Consider the following 19,726-nt stretch of genomic DNA (forward strand, 5'->3'; position numbering starts at 1 on the left):
CAAATCCAGGACACGAAGCTCCCGTTCCACCACACCCCAAATATTCTCTATTGGGTTGAGATCTGGTGACGGTGGGGGCCATTTTGGTACAGTTAACTCATTGTCATGTTCAAGAAACCAATTTGAAATTATTCAAGCTTTGTGACATGGTCCATTATCCTGTTGGAAGTAGCCATCAGAGGATGGGTACATGGTGGCCATAAAGGGATGGACATGGTCAGAAACAATGCTCAGGTAGGCCGTGGCATTTAAACGATGCCCAATTGGCACTAAGGGGCCTAAAGTGTGCCAAGAAAACATCCCCCACACCATTACACCACCACCACCAGCCTGCACAGTGGTAACAAGGCATGATGGATCCATGTTCTCATTGTTTACGCCAAATTCTGACTCTACCATCTGAATGTCTCAACAGAAATCGAGACTCATCAGACCAGGCAACATTTTTCCAGTCTTCAACTGTCCAATTTTGGTGAGCTCTTGCACATTGTAGCCTCTTTTTCCTATTTGTAGTGGAGATGAGTGGTACCCGGTGGGGTCCTCTGCTGTTGTAGCCCATCCGCCTCAAGGTTGTGCGTGTTGTGGCTTCAAAAATGCTTTGCTGCATATCTCGTTTGTAACGAGTGGTTATTTCAGTCAAAGTTGCTCTTCTATCAGCTTGAATCAATCGGCCCATTCTCCTCTTACCTCAAGCATCAAAAAGGCATTTTCGCCCACAGGACTGCCACATACTGGATGTTTTTCCCTTTTCACACCATTCTTTGTAAACCCTAGAAATGGTTGTGGATGAAAATCCCAGTAACTGAGCAGATTGTGAAATACTCTGACCGGCCCGTCTGGCACCAACAACCATGCCATGCTCAAAATTGCTTAAATCATCTTTCTTTCCCATTCTGACATTTAGTTTGGAGTTCAGGAGATTGTCTTGACCAGGACCACACCCCTAAATGCATTGAAGCAACTGGCATGTGATTGGTTGATTAGATAATTGCATTAAAGAGAAATTGAACAGGTGTTCCTAATAATACTTTAGGTGAGTATATATTCTCTGGAAGTCTCAGGAACAAAAAAACGTTAATCCAATTATTACATTCGGTCCAAATTCAATGATAGGATGTCCTACCTGGCTGTCAACATATGTATTGGAATATGTATCACAGTTATTGTTAATGTAAGGAGATGTAGTCGTAGGAAAGACTCTTATACAGTGAGCGGCTCATATGAGGAGTTTCTGGGAGTTTCTCCCTCATTTCTGCTTCAAGATCTTGATAAACTGTGGCATTTCTTTGTTGTTTTGTGATTCTTTAGTCTTTTAGGAGTTTAATGAACAGCCGTGTCTCGTCTTCTGTCCAAATGTACGTACGTACATCAGGTGACTGTAAAATTGCAGTTTTGTGAAATATTCCTGTTTCGAATTGCCTGAAAAAACACCTCATACGAGCATTAAAAAGTTTTTGCGATATATGGGAGTTTTTGCAAAATTGACACGTTTCTATTTGGTGTATTTTCAATTTGCACAATTTGAAGGGTAAATTGAAACGCGGCTTATGAGTGCCGTACAGTTTCTACTGAACCAAAACCTCAAGCTTATGTTGCGTTCAGGCCATGTCGTAACCGTAATAACCCGGGACATTCAAAACAGAGCTGTTCACGTCCTCAGACTCGGGTTTATGCGTTTCTATATCAACACCATCAACGCTGAAATGAACCTGCAGCAGTCATGTGGCTCTGTAAGATGTTTACATTCATTATTATTGTAATGTAATGTGCTTTGAGACATAAGGTAGTTTAACCGTTTCTGCAGTCTGTGTTATCGTGTTTTAAAGGAGACGTGTCTTTGGAGACGCTCTGAAGGGACTGTGGGATCTCATACTTTCAAAGCTAACTTGTTATCGCTAGCCTCTCCACAACTGCATACATTAAGTTTCACACGATTACTTTGGTGGCTTGTTGAGTCAGAAAAGTACAGAGTCAGTCACCTGTATAAATTTGCATGTTGTCCCCTGAAAAACATGCACAGCATTACTTTTCTTGACATTTCCCTGATTCAAACATCACCCCCGAAATGAATCTGGCTGAAGTCTACACCCAGCATGAGGACACACTGATTAAACCGATGCAGGAGTCGCTAGTGAACCCCTGGATCTCCTCCGAGCGAGTGAAAGGTCAGCGCAGGAGTTTGCTCCTCTCTGATTGGCTCAGACACACACTGATCCTCTAAACCCAGCGGGCCGCTTCCTAGATGACGAACGAGAAGTTTAACAATTATGGCAGGGGTCTGGCCTTTTCCCAAATCACACACACACATCCACCGGAGCAGTAACTGCAGGGGTGCCGCTCCATCGGCACAGTGCGTAATAGGCATAGACACACACAAAAATTATGTATTATGAATTTTTAAGGCCTGACTAGTAATTTGGTGAGGTCAATTTGTAGAGAAAGACTACACGCCTGCGCACATATATATTCAAACGCGCATAACGCGGAGATAATGTTTTAAAAAAATTATCAATGCTTGCACATCGGATCCTGTTTCAAGGTTTGCGTTCGAGCACCAAACACAGTTGTCGTGCAAATAAACGGCCAGAATGCATTAAATGTTTTCAGTTTTCTGTTAGAACGGTGTCGTGTTAGCAGCCCCTAAGTTAATAACTAATGATCTTTGCGATGGAAGTGAATCAATCAAAACTAACTTTAGCTGGACAATAACTTTATTCTAGAGCTGCTGTAAAGCCAAAATAATCTCTTTTATAAATGAAGGTGAACTGGCTTAACATTGAGTATGAATAGACATTTCTTTTATTAAGAGATGAAAAAGATCATAAGACACTGCTGAAAGAACCAAAACTTCAAATAAAATGTATGAAAATGTAACCAATAGCTCTTGCTATGGGCCCAGGTAATACTTATTGGTTCTGGTTCAATACTTAATCATCAATCAATCATTTATATCTAGAGCACGTTCACAACCAAAGTTGACCAAAGTGCTTTACAAAGAGTAAAATAATACATATTTACCAAACAAGCTAAAATAAGTAATGAGCATCAATAGAATAAAAGAGAAACCCAGGATGACAAACTATGGAGTGTTAAAAGGCAGAGTGAATAAATAAGTCTTAAGATAAGATTAAAAAATTCAAACATATACTAATATTAACCAGACATAACCCTAATACTTTAAATCTCCTTTCTCTGCTGTTTTAGTATTATAGTCCTCCTATAGCTCAAGAGCAGAGCAACACAGAGGGCATGGGCTCCAGGGAATGCAGAAACTGATGAAGTGTAAACCTTCAATGCTTTGGATAAAAGCATCAGCCCAAATGCATAAATGTGAATGAGAGTGTTCTGGTGGTTGAAGAAAAAGTTATAAATCATGAACAAAAAGTGCATGCTGATTACTGCTACATGCTCTTAAAAGGTGTTGGATCAGTATATTATTATAGTGTCTACAGCGTTCACTGGCCATAATTTTGACATCGATACATAGATATTTTTAATATCATCTAATAATTTGGCGGCCGGTATATTAGGCTACTGTCACTTTAAGACCCGACACACGGACCCATTAAACTGTTTTATATTGCCAATATACTTGTCTTTATGAGCCGCACTTTGGGTGTGAGCACACAATTTTAATTATAAATTTTAATTATCTCACATGCCTTTTTAAAAGACTACAATGGAAAAATGTACATTATATACAATTCAACCCACCTAAGTGGCTATTACACGCATGTGGATGTAAAATTGAATGTACACGGACTACTACTACACGGATAAGCTGATCCATAAGCAAACTTTACATGTTGTCAGAAGTTTCAAGAAGGTACACTAAAAAAAATTAACTTTTTGAGATATCTTTTTTTGCACTGACTGCATTAAGTTCTATTTACTCAAAATATTAAGTATGTACAACTTGTCGAATTTAAAGTTATTTGAACTTATAAAGTTTAGTTAGAATAACTGTGAAAGTAAGGTGAACTTTTTTTTTAAGATTTCAGTGCAAAAGTTCACAGTAAAAGTGATTTTGTTCACTTAACTTTCTGTTTTATTAATTTCCACTGACTCAGTTAAGTTGTATTTAGAATATTAAATGTTTTATTAAAGATTAATTATATTAAATGTATTATTTCACATGCCTTTATGTTTCACATGCCTTTAAGAATGTATATTATATAAAATTCAACCTGCCAAAATGGATAATAGGAGTGTGTTGCTGAAATACACACGCATTTGGCATGGTTTTTAATGTCAAGCCCTGATATAATATAATATGAATTCAGGAGTCGAGACCAGGCCTTACCTCTGTGATCCACAGATGGTTTGGAGGAGCTGAGGATCTTGGGAATGGATATCCCCATGTCCAGCTCAGTGAGGGTCAGCTCATTCATGAAGTACGGGAGCTGTAATTAACAATACACAAAGTTACTGTTTGAAGTGAAACACACAGTCAGATAGTCTGGTCTGAGATGTACACCCATAGGGACTCACCCTGATCTTACTCAGCTTTTTCTGGATCTTCTTGGACACCACGTCAGCCCAGTATTTCTCTCCAAGAAAGTCCCAGAAAATGCGACCCAAAAGAGCATTGACCCAGGCCTCGGACTCGGCCTCCTGCTCACGACTCTCTGAAAACTATGAGACAAACACAACAGAACATACTTCACTGGAAGATACTAAAGGAACATCACACACTACAAGAGCGCTACTAACTTCACTGTTTTCTGGCAATGAGGAAGCTTTGCACTAAGTGTGCGTAATATTTCTAAAAGATACCCAAGTGTTTCACCAAAATACGCCACAAGAGGCTAGGTGTTAGCATGGTTAAGCACAATGCGCTGTTTCCAGTTTCTAGAAAATGTAACAAACATCAAGCATGTTAGAATATGGTATCCAATTTGTATGATTTCAGGTTATAGAAATGTTTCCGAACATGGGTTATCCAATGGTACACCATTACAACTAAGGCTACGTTTACACGGCAACGATATGCTTAAAACTGAAGTTTTTCCTTTGAGTTTTCCGAGTTTTCCGATCATTCTCAAAACGATCCCCATTCACACGGGTCCATGAAAACGACTAAAAACGTTGTATTCTACTGCCAGGCCAGTAGATGGCGATGAAACACTATAGACTGAACGCGTAATACGCATGTGCATGATGTCATCGTCTTAAGAGATTCACGATTTTGTCGTTTTACATGGACAAAACCCGTTTTTAAAACTTTGCGTTTTCAGGCTGTTGTTGTGTAAAGGAACGGCCAAAGCGCATACATTTTTTTACGTTTTTAGTTGAAAACGGTGTCATGTAAACAGCCCAACCCAACACCATTAGGTTGAGTTGGTTTATTTGATGTGTGGTTTTAAAATGTAAGATGCTTTGTGATTAATGGACCTTTTTAGCGGTTCCCGGGCTGTTTCCAGCACTCTGAACAGGGCTTGCGGCCGGGCTGCCGGTGGACTGGCTCACGTATTTGGCCATGTAGACGTTGTACTCCAGAACCTTCTGTTTGACACTGGCACCGAGGTCTTTCTGCCTGGGATGAGACTGGAGCACTTCATCCAGACTGCCACGACTGCTGCTGCGACTCTGAGACAGACAGCCTGAGGAGAGAGAGAGAGAGAGAGAGAGAGAGAGAGAGAGAGAGAGAGAGAAAGAGAGAGAGAGAGAGAGAGAGAGAGAGAGAGAGAGAGAGAGAGAGAGAGAGAGAGAGATAGAGAGAGAGAGAGAGATCATTGACATAATGCTACAGACTCTTTACAAAGAGTATTTGAAATTAACTTTCACTCACCGGCCAATTTGGCTACTAAATTTGTAAGTTACCGGCCATTCAGAACTTCGACTAGCCAAAAAAGAAAGAAAAAAAAAAAGAAAAAAAAAGGGGGTGGCAAAAGAAATAAACCACTACGTCACATTTGTTTTATTTCTTTTTTTCTTACACATGGAAAAAAAAATTATATCAATATATATATATTATAAAACTTGGATTTCATAGTCTACATTCATTTCTTATTAAAAGAAAATCCTGTCATCCTCCTCTCTTCCTCTTTCATCTTTTTCACCATAAATTGGTTTTAGGTGGACAGATCAATACAGTACAAAGAACATCAAACAAATGTAGGATGTTGGTAAATAAGTATTTTCTGTTCACCAAATGCTTTTCTAATCTTCACTATTCCTTCAATGTAAATGAACAAGCGTGCCGTTATTTATTGTGTAGTGACGTGTGTGTGTGTGTGTTTGAGTAAGCCAGATATGAGCAGATTCTGCGTAATATGCTGCATTTAATATATCATGAGGACTCACGAGTATTTGCATTAAATCTGTGCAGATTTGTTCACACAAACTTCTCCAGTAAAGCGAGTAACATAATAAGTAACATGACAAATTGGCTCGTGATTTGACAGCGTTTCCCAACACAGTTGATTTTGACACACCCGGTGTGTTCGTTTCAAACTCTGTATACAAACAGATATAAACCTCAACAAATGCTTCATTTGTAGAGTATTTACATCATTACTATAAACCCTGCTCAGAGTAAAGGCCATGATCAATTTAAATGTGAACAACAGCAAGAAACAGTCCTTTTAATGGGCCTCATTCATAAACAGTGTTAGTTGTGGTATCATGACAAATATATTTTATCTTGCAATATTTGGATTTTCTGCGATATGAAAACAATTTCTCCAGATGGTTTGAACAGCTATATTTGTAAAGAATGAATTATTCTAGGATAATTTGGGTGATTTTGTTGGAGAGTGCATCTGAGAGTGCATTTATTATGCATTATCAAAATGATAAACTAATTGAAAGCATAGATAAATACAGCAGAACAAAGATACAAATGAAATAAGCAGTGCTTTATCTTTGAGGAAAATCCAACTGTCAGGTTCAGACATTGAATAATCAAATGTGAAATAACACTGCATAGTCTTCGCTGTATAAATTAAATAAACAGCACAAGACAAATAAATAAATAGATAAAGCTACAAAAGTAAGTTTCTATTTGATTAACATTGGGGACAGAAAGCTGCAGGTTTATTAGGCTGCTGTCACTTTAAGACGAATGCACGGATCCAATATAATGATACGCATCCGTTTTCTTGTTTACAACACAGAACCGACTGTGTTTAAGAGGATACTCGCTGAGACAGGCATTTTGACTTAATTTTGTGCGCACGTGTCCGTTCAAGCGCAAAAGAAGAGAAAGAACATGTATTGCGGCTGCGCACAACGCAATATCGATGCTAAAACGATACATCGTGCAGCTCTAACGTTCAGGATAATACCGAAAGAGCCATTCTGTCAATGTGTCATGCAAAGAAAAGGGATTCATTCAAACTATAGTCTCACATTGCCAGATCTATATGGTCTGTAGTTTGATATTTAAAAAAATTCATCATGTCTTAAAATAGCTTGAATGTAACTCGACACCCTTGCCTCATTTAGTATGCGTGGTTCTATGAATATGCAAATGAGCCCCGCCTCCACTCACTCACTCATTTAGCTCAGAGATCCACTCGATGACGATCACACGTTGATCTGATTGGTTACAAGGTAGTTTGTGACGTCAGAAACATCAGCGATTTCAAAGCGTGTTTTGAGACTGTCTTTGGTTCACTGCAGTTTTAAGGAGAAAATACTCAGCAATGCTGTCGACTTATGAATTTACACGTTTTGTCTTAAAGCATATTAAAAACACCACATAGACATATAAACAACATTAAAAGCTGGATGTCCACCACAGGGGGACTTTAACTGCTGCTTTCTCACCACTGACATTTTTATTGTGCGTTTATTTTGTTAAATTATAATTTAAATAGCAGGGTGGGCATGTTCGTTAAAATCAAAGCGCTGCGAACGTATTTCCAACTTTTACTTTTAAGCAAATAAGGAAAGAATTTTGCCCCGAGTATATCAGGGTCGTTGAATCACGGTCAGTCTCTTGTACGTTACGTTACGTGTGCACGAGTGTGAGTTTCAGCTGCAGTTCACTTAACGGCCACCGGTGTCGCTAAAAACAATTTTCTGAATTCTACATACAAGCCTCTTTAATGAAAGAACTACTGATCTGAATGAAGCACCATTATTATTCAGAAAAATATGAACGTCACTCTTACTTGTAGGCAGGCCCGAGGGCTTCTTGGCTTCGTATTTCAGTTTGGAAGCAAACAGCATCCTTCTGAACCATTCCTCCTTGTCTCTCCCGGTCCTCCCGAACAGGTACAGCACAGGTTGTGTGTGTGCTCTCTTAGGTTCCTCATTAATGCCCACGCTCTCGGGCTTTTCTCCGAGTACAGGGGTCTTCTCCTCCAACGCCTCGCTCTTCTCTCCCTGAGCTTTGGCCATGAAGTCGTCCTGCTTGGCCAGCTCAATGCAGATCGGGTACTTCTTATTCCACACCCGTTTCCTGGCCAGGCTCTGGGGCACCAGGTAGATCTGCAATACCACAACTCAAACTGAACCTTCATTTGTTATATAGTATGTAATATAACATTAATAGTGTCTATTTAAAGGGTTTAAATAGTTTTGTTTGGCAAAAGAACAATGTTTTTAGTGAAATGCCATGGAAGCTTGTTTCCGCCACAGAATAAAAAATTTTTAGTAGATAATTGCGAATCTATAACACACAATTGCGACTATATCATGCAATTCTCACTTTATATCACAAAATTGCAACTATATCACGCAATTCTCACTTTATAACACACAATTGTGACTTTATATCATGCAATTATCACTTTATAACACACAATTGTGACTTTATAACATGCTATTGCGACTTTATATCACGCAATTCTCACTTTACATCACACAATTGCGACTATATCACGCAATTCTCACTTTATAACACACATTTGTGACTTTATATCACGTAATTCTGACTTTATATCACACAATTGCGACTATATCACGCAATTCTGGCTTTATAACACACAATTGCAACTAGGCTATATCACGCAATTTTGACTTTATAACGCAATTGCGACCATATCACGCAATTCTCACTTTTTAACACACAATTGCGACCATCAACCAATTCTCATTTTATAACACACAATTTTGACTTTATATCATGCAATTCTCACTTTATAACACGCAATAGTGACTTTATATCATGCAATTCTCACTTTATAACACGCAATTGTGACTTTATTCCATGCAATTCTCACTTTATAACACACAATTGTGACTTTATATCACGCAATTCTCACTTTATAACACACAATTACGACTTTATATCACACAATTCAGAATTGCGAGATGTAAACCCGCAAATTGTGAGAAAAAAAGTCAGAATTGTGGAGATAAAGTCGCAATTACCTTTTTTATTTTTCTTTGAGGTGGAAACAAGCATCCATAGAAATGCTTCATCAGAGCCGCTTAGATGCAAGGAAAAAAACATTCCATCAATGAAAGTTAAACTTAAATTTGTATTCGACAAAAAAAACTAGCATATAACAATAGAATACTTACAATTCTCTACAAAACCAAATTTAAAAGTGGCCTGTACATTTTAAGCTCTGGGCTGAAATCATTGCAGACATTTAACACTCGGTTATATAAGAACAGTGCACAGAGGGACCCACCTTACTGTTGGTGAGATCATAGATCTTCTGGCTGACGTAGGAGACGTCGGGCTTGAGCTCGCTGAAGGTGGCCCGGCGCGGGACGTTTCGGTTGGGTTTGGACAGGCGCAAGACCGAGCCCTCCAGACGCACATACACTGAGTGTGTGAGCGTGGCGTGATACGTCTCCGGGTCGTAGCTGTAGATCTCATTCATCCAACCCTGAGTACAGAAACACACAACTAAACAAACGGGCAACTCAAGCAAAAATAAGCAGTATTACAGTTTTTCTCAATCGCTTCAGCACGTTTTTCTAAACGAAGTTCTAAGCTCAAGTGTCACAACTGTTTGATGGAAAATCACAACTATGACCATTGCTGGGGGTAACTCATTACAAGTTACTTAAAAATAAATAAATCTGAAAAAGTAATCTGATTACATGACTCAAGTTACTTTGTTTTCCCATTTATTGACTGACAGCTCTCTGTCGAAGTGCAGAGGCGTTGTGTCGAAACATGATGGTTATTGTAGTTCTAGATTAAATGTGAGCATGCATTAAAAAAAAGATTCAATATTCCTCATTATGTATAAAATCAGTGAAATGCAGAATCAGAATACTATGCAAACCTCCAATAACTAAATATGTTCAATAAAACAAACTTTTATGCATTTAATCTCACTTTTGACCAATATACTTGCTTTTGACCTTCGATAATTTAGTATAAGCAAAAATGACAATATATTTATTTGTTTTTATTGGTAAAGTAAGTGTTAAACTTTTTTTCTCCTGCATCGTATTCTTCTGTTATCCAGAATAACCCAGCTGAAAAAAGTAACGCAAAAGTAACGTAATCCATTACTTTTCTACTTTTCTAAGTTACTTTTTAAGGGAGTACAATTGAATATAAATGTATTAATACAGTATTGCTGTATCTGCTGCTGTTTAGGTATGTATGTATATATATATATATATATATATATATATATATATATATATATATATTGTACAATGTATATTATGTACTAAATTTGATTGGTTGATTATGAAATTGTGATAACTATTCCAAAACAATGTCAGGCTATTTGCCACTTTAACAGACATTACAAACATTCCATGTCAGATATTTATGGAATATAAATGCATGTCTGACAGATTTTTATCACTAAATGCATAATTTTGCATGCAATGAAATAATGTTTAGAAGTTGTGAAGAGTTTGACAATATCACTGAGAATCAAATCATCATTTTTGATAAACAAGCCATGTGCAGCTTATGCAAATTGTAGACAACTGTACTTACGCTTTTGCACACATGTGCTAAAACACATGCAATTTGCTTGCATCAATAAGAGATTCAAATCTGATGTGAACAAGAATCTAATTAATCAGAGATTTGAATTGATTTTTTTGAGAAAAAAAAATAATTCGAGAATTGAGCCAAAGCGATTGAGAAAACCTGTGATTAAGGGACTGAGAACACCCTACAGCTTCCATCTTCTGAGAAATTAAACATAGCAAGTGGACAATCAACACACAAAAACATTGCGGAAAAAAAATGCAACTTATGAGTGGTTTTGAATACAAAAAAAAATAAAATAAATTCTAAGCGATTCATTTTTCTCAGAGAAAATTATATGGTTGTTTCTCATTTTGGGCAATTTTGTATTTAAACACTTTAACTGAAAAATCTAAATAAAAGGATTATTTGATGGCTCGTATGAAAACCACCTGACCATAATATGGTAAAAAAAAAAAAAAAACTAATCAGTGCTTTGCATCTAGGAAGCAAACTAGAGAAAAATACCCTTGAAAAGCATTGCTTGACCAGGACCAGTAATTAGAAATACAGATAGGCCTGACAGTGTTAATATTACACAGGAGATCAGCCTGTGACACCACACATTACTCTTCAGCTCAATCCCCCAGTTTAAGCGGAGACAAGACTCAAATCATTAGCGGTTCAACTGAAAAAACCCAACAACCCAATTTTCACTGGTTTGTTTGTGATTAAAGCTTAAGGCACACTGAGAACGAAATACTAAAAATACTAACACAACTACTTTAACTATAGTAACTATGTTACTACTAGCTATTACACCAGCAGGAGATAACGCTCTGTGTATTCAAAGCATGTGTTCTGTCAATATAACTTGCTTTAAAGTTGGATGGACTTTGATCGTTATTATCATTAACTCTAAAAGCAGAAGTGGAAAGTAAATTAACCACTCGTCAGTATTTGACATTCTGTCTAGAGCTAATTGTCTCACGTATAATAAACCCAACCAACGTATCTGACAATAAGACATAACTATCTGGTTAAGTAAATATGAATAGGCATATATGAGATGCTTCTCTCTAAAGTTCATGAGATATTCTCAAACTGTTTTATTGATATCTTTTAGGGCTGCATGATATTGAAGAAAAATGCGATATGCGATAACTCATTATATAATGCGATACTCGAAATGCGATACGATAATGCTTAAAGTGTGTAAAATAAACTTAAATTATCTTAAAAATATATTTTAAATGATATAACCTACACTCATGTTTCGTTTTGTGACAATAAAACATCCCTACAACTTCTGAAAGTGTACAGAGTGTTTTATTGTAGCAATAGAAGTGTTATTTTAATATCAGTGTAAACCACGGGGTTTAGGGTTTCAGGAAGGCGTACATTGTGTTTATTTAACAACAGAAACTGAATAATCAAATGTAAAAATAAAACTCTGCTTAGTTTTCACTGTATGAAAAACTACAAAAGTTATTCAGCCAAAAACAGGGAGTGATTTTATCTTTGTATTTTGTTCATGACCCCAGTTATTGCAAGCTGTTGCAATATGCATATCGCGATATATACATTAGCGATATTTCGATAAATTGTGCAGCCCTAATATCGTTCCACAGTTGAAACACTGGTTGATGTAAACCTATCGATCATAGTCTCCTTCTCTCTTCTGGACTTTTTACTGTTAGCAAGCAGTATTACATTACCGTGTGCCTCCTTCTGGATTGGAGAGTGGATCACTTGTGACTGACTGTATTCATCGAATACACAAAAAAACAAACAAACAAAAAAAAAATACTATATATACACACACACTACCGTTCAAATGTTTGGGGTCAATACGAATTTTTTTTTTAAAAGAAATTAATACTTTTCTTCAGAAAGGACGTACATGTATGTATGTATGTATGTATGCATGTATGTATATATATATATATGTATATGTATATATATATATATGTATATATATATATATATATATATATATATATATATATATATATATATATATATATATAGTAATGCAAAAGTAATGTAACGCATTACTTTCCATAAAATGTAGCTAAGTAACAATTACTTTTTTGGAATGTAAAACAATATTGTAATGCATTGCTTTTAAAAGTAACATTCACCAACTCAGATAATAATAGTAGTCAATGAACTGGGTTAAGCGTATGCATCTAAACACAAACATCTAACATAATTTACTTTTAAGTTTAAGTTAAAAAGAAAACAATAACATCCCTGAATGTTCTATATACAGTATATGCAGTAAAATTGTAATATTTCTAATATTATTTACATAAGTCATAAAAGAAGCTAGACAATAAGGTGCCTCTTTTTCAGTTCAGTTCGGAGAACAACCGATGACGACAGATGACCACATATATAATTATACTCGTGCTCATAATTACACTCATGCTCATATTTACATTACCTGATCCAAGCTCTCCTTCAGATATACAACATGTGCTGTAGTGCGACTGAATAATCGCTAATTATTGGTGTCTGGGAGTTTTTAAAAGCTGTGCTACCAATAAATAGTGCTTATTAACAGCTGTTGAGAGAGTTATGTACCGAGTTAATGCCTTTTCAAGATCTAAATACTGCCGTTTCAATCAATTCTGTTTGTTTTTAAACATTTGGTTAGCAGCGACATTTAATCATTACACACTTTTCTAACGAACGTTTCTTTATAGTCGTCTTGTTTTTAGTTGAACTGACCTGAAAACATTATCGAAAGGTTGATGCACCGCAACTTAACAGGAGGATTAAATGTCTGAACCGGTAAGGGTCAACAACACTTCGTTTAGGGAATATGTGGAATATATTCTGATATATTCCTGTGGAAATAGAGATATTCACACAACTTTCCTTGAATTTGCAGAAACACACTGAGGGAAGGAACTCAGGGTTCGTACGGATACTGTAAAATGTAATTCCAGGACTTTAAGCACTACTTTTTTGGTTTTCAAGGACTACAATCAGAGATCTCACTTATCTTTCAACTTCAGAAAAACAGGTAAATAGATCAATAAAAATAACCCAATAAAACAAAATGGTACACATAAAGTGCAGCTAGATGCAATGACTGGTAACTTTACCCATTGAAAGGACACTATGACAGAGATATCCACCCATGAATATATGATTGACCTGAAGGATGAAAGCTGTATCATATACTTGAATATTTATGTGCAATATTACACTCATAGCCATGCGAAATGGCTCTATATCAGAATGAGCTATTGTTTTATCTATAAAATTAAACACTAATTTCATATATATTGTCTATCAATAATTCAAGCACTTTTCATAAATGTGGCTGTTTTCAAGGGTTTTCCAGGACTTAATTTCAAAAAGTCAAATTCAACCCTGGTAACTTCAACAAACTGGCTAGCAGAAGCTAAATATATGCTGGATAAGTTAATTGAGCCAAAATCGTCAACTGTAAGTGCAATATGCAGATCACACACCCTAGTTAATACTGTTAAACACGTATAAACACAGTTTTCAGGGATTGTCCTGCATTGAAACATGTAATCAGCAACATCCAACATGACCTGATGCAACTGTCAAACCCCAAGGGCTGCTATTTAATTACATCATTGAATAAAAATGCCATATAACGCTCGCCTAGCAGGTGTAGCACAACATGGATCAGGGCATGTTGAGAGCGCTTTATCATCATGAAAAGGAAAATTGACAAAAATTCCACTGAAAGCATTGCTTTATTATCATTAGAAGCAAACAAGTAGGCTACATTTTAAATGAGTTTCCATGTAAATCATTAGCTTAACTGAGGAAAATGCTGTACATGTAAATCTACAGTCAGTTGGCTAAACGGGGCTTATGGACGGGGGTTTAAGGGCAACTTCACCGAGTTGCAACCAGTTCTGTATGATTACAATGTTAATATGAGTAAACTAACAATGTGTTCTCTTTCCCCATGATACTACAATAACATTCAGCAATATTATTGATGTCCTGCATTGACACCATTATATGAGAACTGAGCTGGACGATGACATCATGGTTTTCTTAAGCTGGACTGTGACGCTATTTTCTTCTAGAAACAAACTTTGTTGCATTATTTCCCTGTTATCTCTGTAAAGCTGCTTTGAAACGATCTGTATTGTAAAAAGCGCTATATAAATAAAGGTGTCTTGACTTCCATCCAGGAATCCCAGTCTATTTATGCAAAAGTCGTCTAAAGTCCACTGGATGACGCAAGATACAAAACTTTTTATGGCTGTCTAAAGTCCACTGGATTAGCTAATAATACAGACATCGCAACAATACAACGCTGTCTGAAAATCTGCAAAGGTGTCCTTTAAATGTCAAGTACTGAGTTAATGCCTTTTCAAGATATAAAAAGTGTTGTTTCAATGCATATCTGTTATGGTAAACATTAGGTAGTTATTTTTTAATGACAGTTTTCTAATGAAAGTTTCTTCATATGCCAGTTTTTAGTTGAACTGAAGTCAATTGTAATGTAAATATTTAGATAGTCATTCAGCAAACTCCTCTATTTTTTAGCACTTCTACTGGCAGTAGTACTTTTACTTGGATACAAAAAGTCAGTCTTCTTTCCAGCTCTGCCTGAAACTAATCCCATGACATCATTCCTCTGTGCCATTATCCCTATAGTTGTCTTTATTCTCGAGTCTTAGAGTTTATGGTTATAGTTATCATTCTTGGTCTGAAAGGACCATTAGGCTCTCTCAAATCCACCTAATATTGTGATATTTCATTTGTTCAGGGAATAATTTTTGTCCAAATTCTGAACATAAAAGGGAAACCAAACCACAAGTATACTATTGTTTTTATATAAGCAAAAAAAAAAAAATCATAAATAAATTATGAGACAGAATGGATGCAGTCTTGAGTAATCTGATAACTAGGCATATTATGAAAATTTTGCCCGATACCGATAATTCTTTATATATGATATCCGATAACCAATATATTAGCCCATAAATCTAAATTTATGTAACTTCTGAGAGCCTGATTACAAAAACAAGTGTCTCACCATTAAATCCATGTCTCAAACACACAATTATAATGATGTTCTCATTACGCCGATATGAAACCAAAACCATCATGTTGAACATCTGAAGCGCATCTGAAGTGTCTAAGCTGAAGGAAATAATACATTATTTATCGGCTTTAATATATCAGACAGATTTTCTTATCGGGCCGATAACAATAACATTAAAAATGAACCGATATCGCCCGATACCGATATGGTGGCCGATATATCGCGCATCCCTATACAGATAACACTGTGTCTTTACATCTAAATTATATTTAAATAAACCAACACATAGAAGTGTTGGAAGACTGTGGAAATACACGGCCGGTTCACAACAGGCTACACAAAGTAACTGTGTAAGCTAAAAAACAGCAAGCAACTTGAATTCCTCGTGGGTATTAGGGACTAATATAGATAGTAAACTAAATATTCTTTTTGTTTTCATTGCTATTATTATGCATTTTTTTTGGTTAAATTAGCATTTGTAGAGGCACTTATTAATTGGTATGAACAAATACCTCATTAAGAACACGTGAAATGCATAGGGAATTAACAAAAATATTGGCAACCTGCTAGGGACACTGCCGGTCAAACGTTTTCGATCGGTAAGATTTTTCGAAAGAAGTTTCTTATGCTCACCAAGGCTGCATTTATTTTATTAAAAAATACAAGAAGAAAAAAACAGTATATTGAATATTGTGCAATATTATTAAAATGTAAAATAACTTTTCTATTTGAATATATTTTTAAAAATGTAATTTATTCCTGTGATGCAAAAATTCTTCAGTGTCACATGATCCTTCAGAAATCAGTATAATATGATGATCTGATGATCAAGAAACATTTATTATTATTATCAGCAATGTTGAAAACAGTTGTGTAAAAAAAATTCTCAGGACTATTTGATGAATATAAAGTTCAAAAGAACAGCATTTATCTGAAATAGAAAGCTTTTGTAACGTTAAACACTAACGTTCAAAAGTCACAGTAAAGACATGTTGCAACGTTTAATGTTGCAAAAGATTCTATTTCAAATAAATGCTGTTCTTTTAAGCTCTCTATTCAAAGAATCTTGAATATTTTCAACATTGATAATAGTCAGAAATGTGTATTAAGCAGCAAATCATTACATTAGAATGATTTCTGAAGGATCATGTGACACTGAAGACTGGAGTAATGATGCTAAAAATTAATCTAAAACAAGAATAAATTAGATTATAAAAACAGTTTTTACATTTTAATAATATTTCACAATATTACTGTTTTTAAAAATCTTACCGAGTAATGATGCTGAAAATTCAGCTTTACATCACAGGAATAAATTACAGTTTATAATATATTCACATAGAAAATAGCTTTTTAAAATTTTGTAAATATATTTCTTAATATGTGTTTTTTACTGTATTTTTGATCAAATAACTTTCAAAAACATTTAAAAAGGCTTAATTATTTCAAACTTTTGATCGCCAGTGTGTTAGCAAATTAACTTATATTTTATAACTTATTATATTATACAATACTTTCCTAAAACGGGACATAGGCTACTTGAAAATTAAAGTTGCCCGTTTTAAAAAAAAAAGTTTGCCCGTGTGAGAATGATATTTTGAGGTCTTATGAATAATTTTTAAATGATTGTGAACTTGACTTCAAACTGTATCCTTGATCACTGCAACAGAATGATCTTTGATGGGCCTCACCTTGTGTATGGCAGGTTCGATGATATCCAGAGGAACCCGGTTCCAGTTCTCTCTTCTGTTCCAGTTGCTGTTACGACCCCACGAAGGCTTTCGCCTCGCAGACAACCACACCATCAGAATCGCCAGCATGAACCCCGCCACCACTCCCGTCAACACCCAACACACATAGGCCGGCAGCGGCAGCACAAAGTAACCGTAAACCATCGCTATCAGAAGAATCAATCTGTTGTGGGGAACTCCTGGAGGCTCGTCTTCCTCCTCGTCCTCCTCACCTCCTTCAGTCGGTTCCTCGCTGCTCCCTCGTCGGGCTTGAGATGAGTGAGGTTCTTCCCCATCTAACTCATTGCAGAGCTCGAATTCTTCAGGGTAGAGCTCACAGAACTCTTCATCTTCCTGACGAGCAAGATTTGACATGACACACCGGTTTAATCCGAGAGATGGCGACCTGTGAAGAGGCAAGTCAACACTCGCCCCCTCGAGAGGACTTTCCCCGTCCACATCTTCCTCTTCTTTAATGCAGTAGTTGTTGTTGCTTTCCGAGTGGCCGTTGAGAGCGGACAAATTTGAGAGTTCAGATGCGCTGGACGAAAGGTTTCTGGAGCGATAAGAGACTCCCGCGGTCGTGCTACCGGTTTCCTCGCCGATTATCTTGCTGAGAAGCTGAAGAGGCTCGTACATGACCTCGGATAGACGGCGCTTCGTGTCTTCGATTCGTGCCTCCACCTCTTGAACTTTAAAGAAGGAGCGGCTGTCAGGAGAGGTTAACGGGGATGAAGGAGCGGTTTTGGAGTCGCCAGTGACCGCGGGAACACGAGTTTGGGTGAACGGTTTGAAAAGGTGCAGATTGAGGCGTGAATCCTGTGAGCGATGAGTTGAGGAAGACTCATGTTCGGGTCTAGCAGTGTCCGTGGATAAAGACTTAACAAAGCTTTTCATTAAATGTCGGTGTCTTATCGATTGGGGGGCAACAGTGGGTGCCTCCACATCAGTGGAAACAGACTTGACTAGGCTTAGGAACGGCTTCGAAGGTAAAGCAGAAGCTTTAGCTGGGGATGAAGTGGATGAAACCGAATGCGTGGTAGGCACCGGTGCACTCGACCTTTGTTCAGAAGGCCATGAGAAGCTAATAAGACTAGAAGAGGACGCTGAACCTAAGCTAACGGAGGGGTGTGTGATCGCCAACGCTGAACTGTGTGTTTGCGAAGCCAGTCCTGTAACCAAGTCCACTCCCAATCCTTCAGAGAGAAGGTCCTCGCTGGCCTCCTGAGCCGTGACTACGCCCTGTTCTTCGGTTTCAAGGCCTGACGGGGAAGCCGCGAGCCTGTAAAGGTCCTCTTCCTCCTCCTCTTCCTCATGTCCTTTGGCTGAGAAGTGTATGGTGATGGTGTCCTTGGAGAGTGAGCGCTGGACCTGCAGCTTACGGGCTGCTGAGGGCCGAGCTGAAGATGAAGATGTGTGGGGGTTTAGTCTGTCTTCATGGTCATCACCCTGACTGGTCATGGCACCACTCAAAAGAGCTCACAGCCTGTGGACACAGAGAAGAGAACGCTTCAATGTAACACACTCTTCATATCGTCTTATTATTCATACTGAAAACAAACATACAGTTCAGCTCAGTGCTTCCCATTAATTTCCCTGAACATTTTTACACTCATAAGCCCTATTCGGACGGTTATTGTTTCTCATGTGGACGTCTGTACAAATAAATTTGAAGATTGAGCATTAGTGATGAACACCTGCTATTAACAAGCAAAATCACTTAAGGAAAGAGAAACACAAGAACTACAACTGATTTCAGCCACAGCAACAGCTTTAAGCCCTATTCGGACGGTAATCATTTCTCATGTGGACAACTGTACAAATACATTTGCATCTTGGTGATAAACTTATGCATTCAGATGGAGATTTATTGATGGTGGAGGAGCGAGTTTTGTGATCCTACCAATCCGGGAAGTGGCATGATTGTCTGCTGTAAATAAAATGTCATATGCTTGGACTAATACGAATGAATTAGTATTTAATTTAATAATCGGAAAATAATGTTCTATTTATTATTTAATTCTCATTTTTTAAAATAAGAAGCTAGACGCACGTACGTATATTCAAAATGGTTCTTATATTCTTGCATTGTATCTC

At 37.0% G+C, this 19,726-nt stretch overlaps 1 protein-coding gene across 8 annotated transcripts in view; it reads right to left on the reverse strand.

Moving 5' to 3' along the window:
• tex2 (testis expressed 2) overlaps positions 1-19,726 on the reverse strand; it is a 69,510-nt gene that overhangs the window by 9,675 nt on the left and 40,109 nt on the right. For all 8 annotated transcript variants that reach the window (XM_077230614.1, XM_077230609.1, XM_077230612.1 and 5 more), the window contains exons 2-7: positions 17,591-19,115; positions 9,591-9,791; positions 8,121-8,439; positions 5,395-5,603; positions 4,492-4,635; positions 4,304-4,403 (exon numbers count right to left, since the gene is read on the reverse strand). In XM_077230614.1, the coding sequence (XP_077086729.1) occupies positions 4,304-4,403; positions 4,492-4,635; positions 5,395-5,603; positions 8,121-8,439; positions 9,591-9,791; positions 17,591-19,090 (2,473 nt within the window). In that variant the 5' untranslated portion in view covers positions 19,091-19,115. The remainder of the gene's footprint in view (positions 1-4,303; positions 4,404-4,491; positions 4,636-5,394; positions 5,604-8,120; positions 8,440-9,590; positions 9,792-17,590; positions 19,116-19,726) is intronic.

This window comes from Siphateles boraxobius, unplaced genomic scaffold (assembly GCF_051911475.1).
Source record: "Siphateles boraxobius isolate OS27281-9 unplaced genomic scaffold, OSU_SipBor_1 15, whole genome shotgun sequence".
In the NCBI taxonomy this organism is placed as follows: Eukaryota; Metazoa; Chordata; class Actinopteri; order Cypriniformes; family Leuciscidae; genus Siphateles; species Siphateles boraxobius.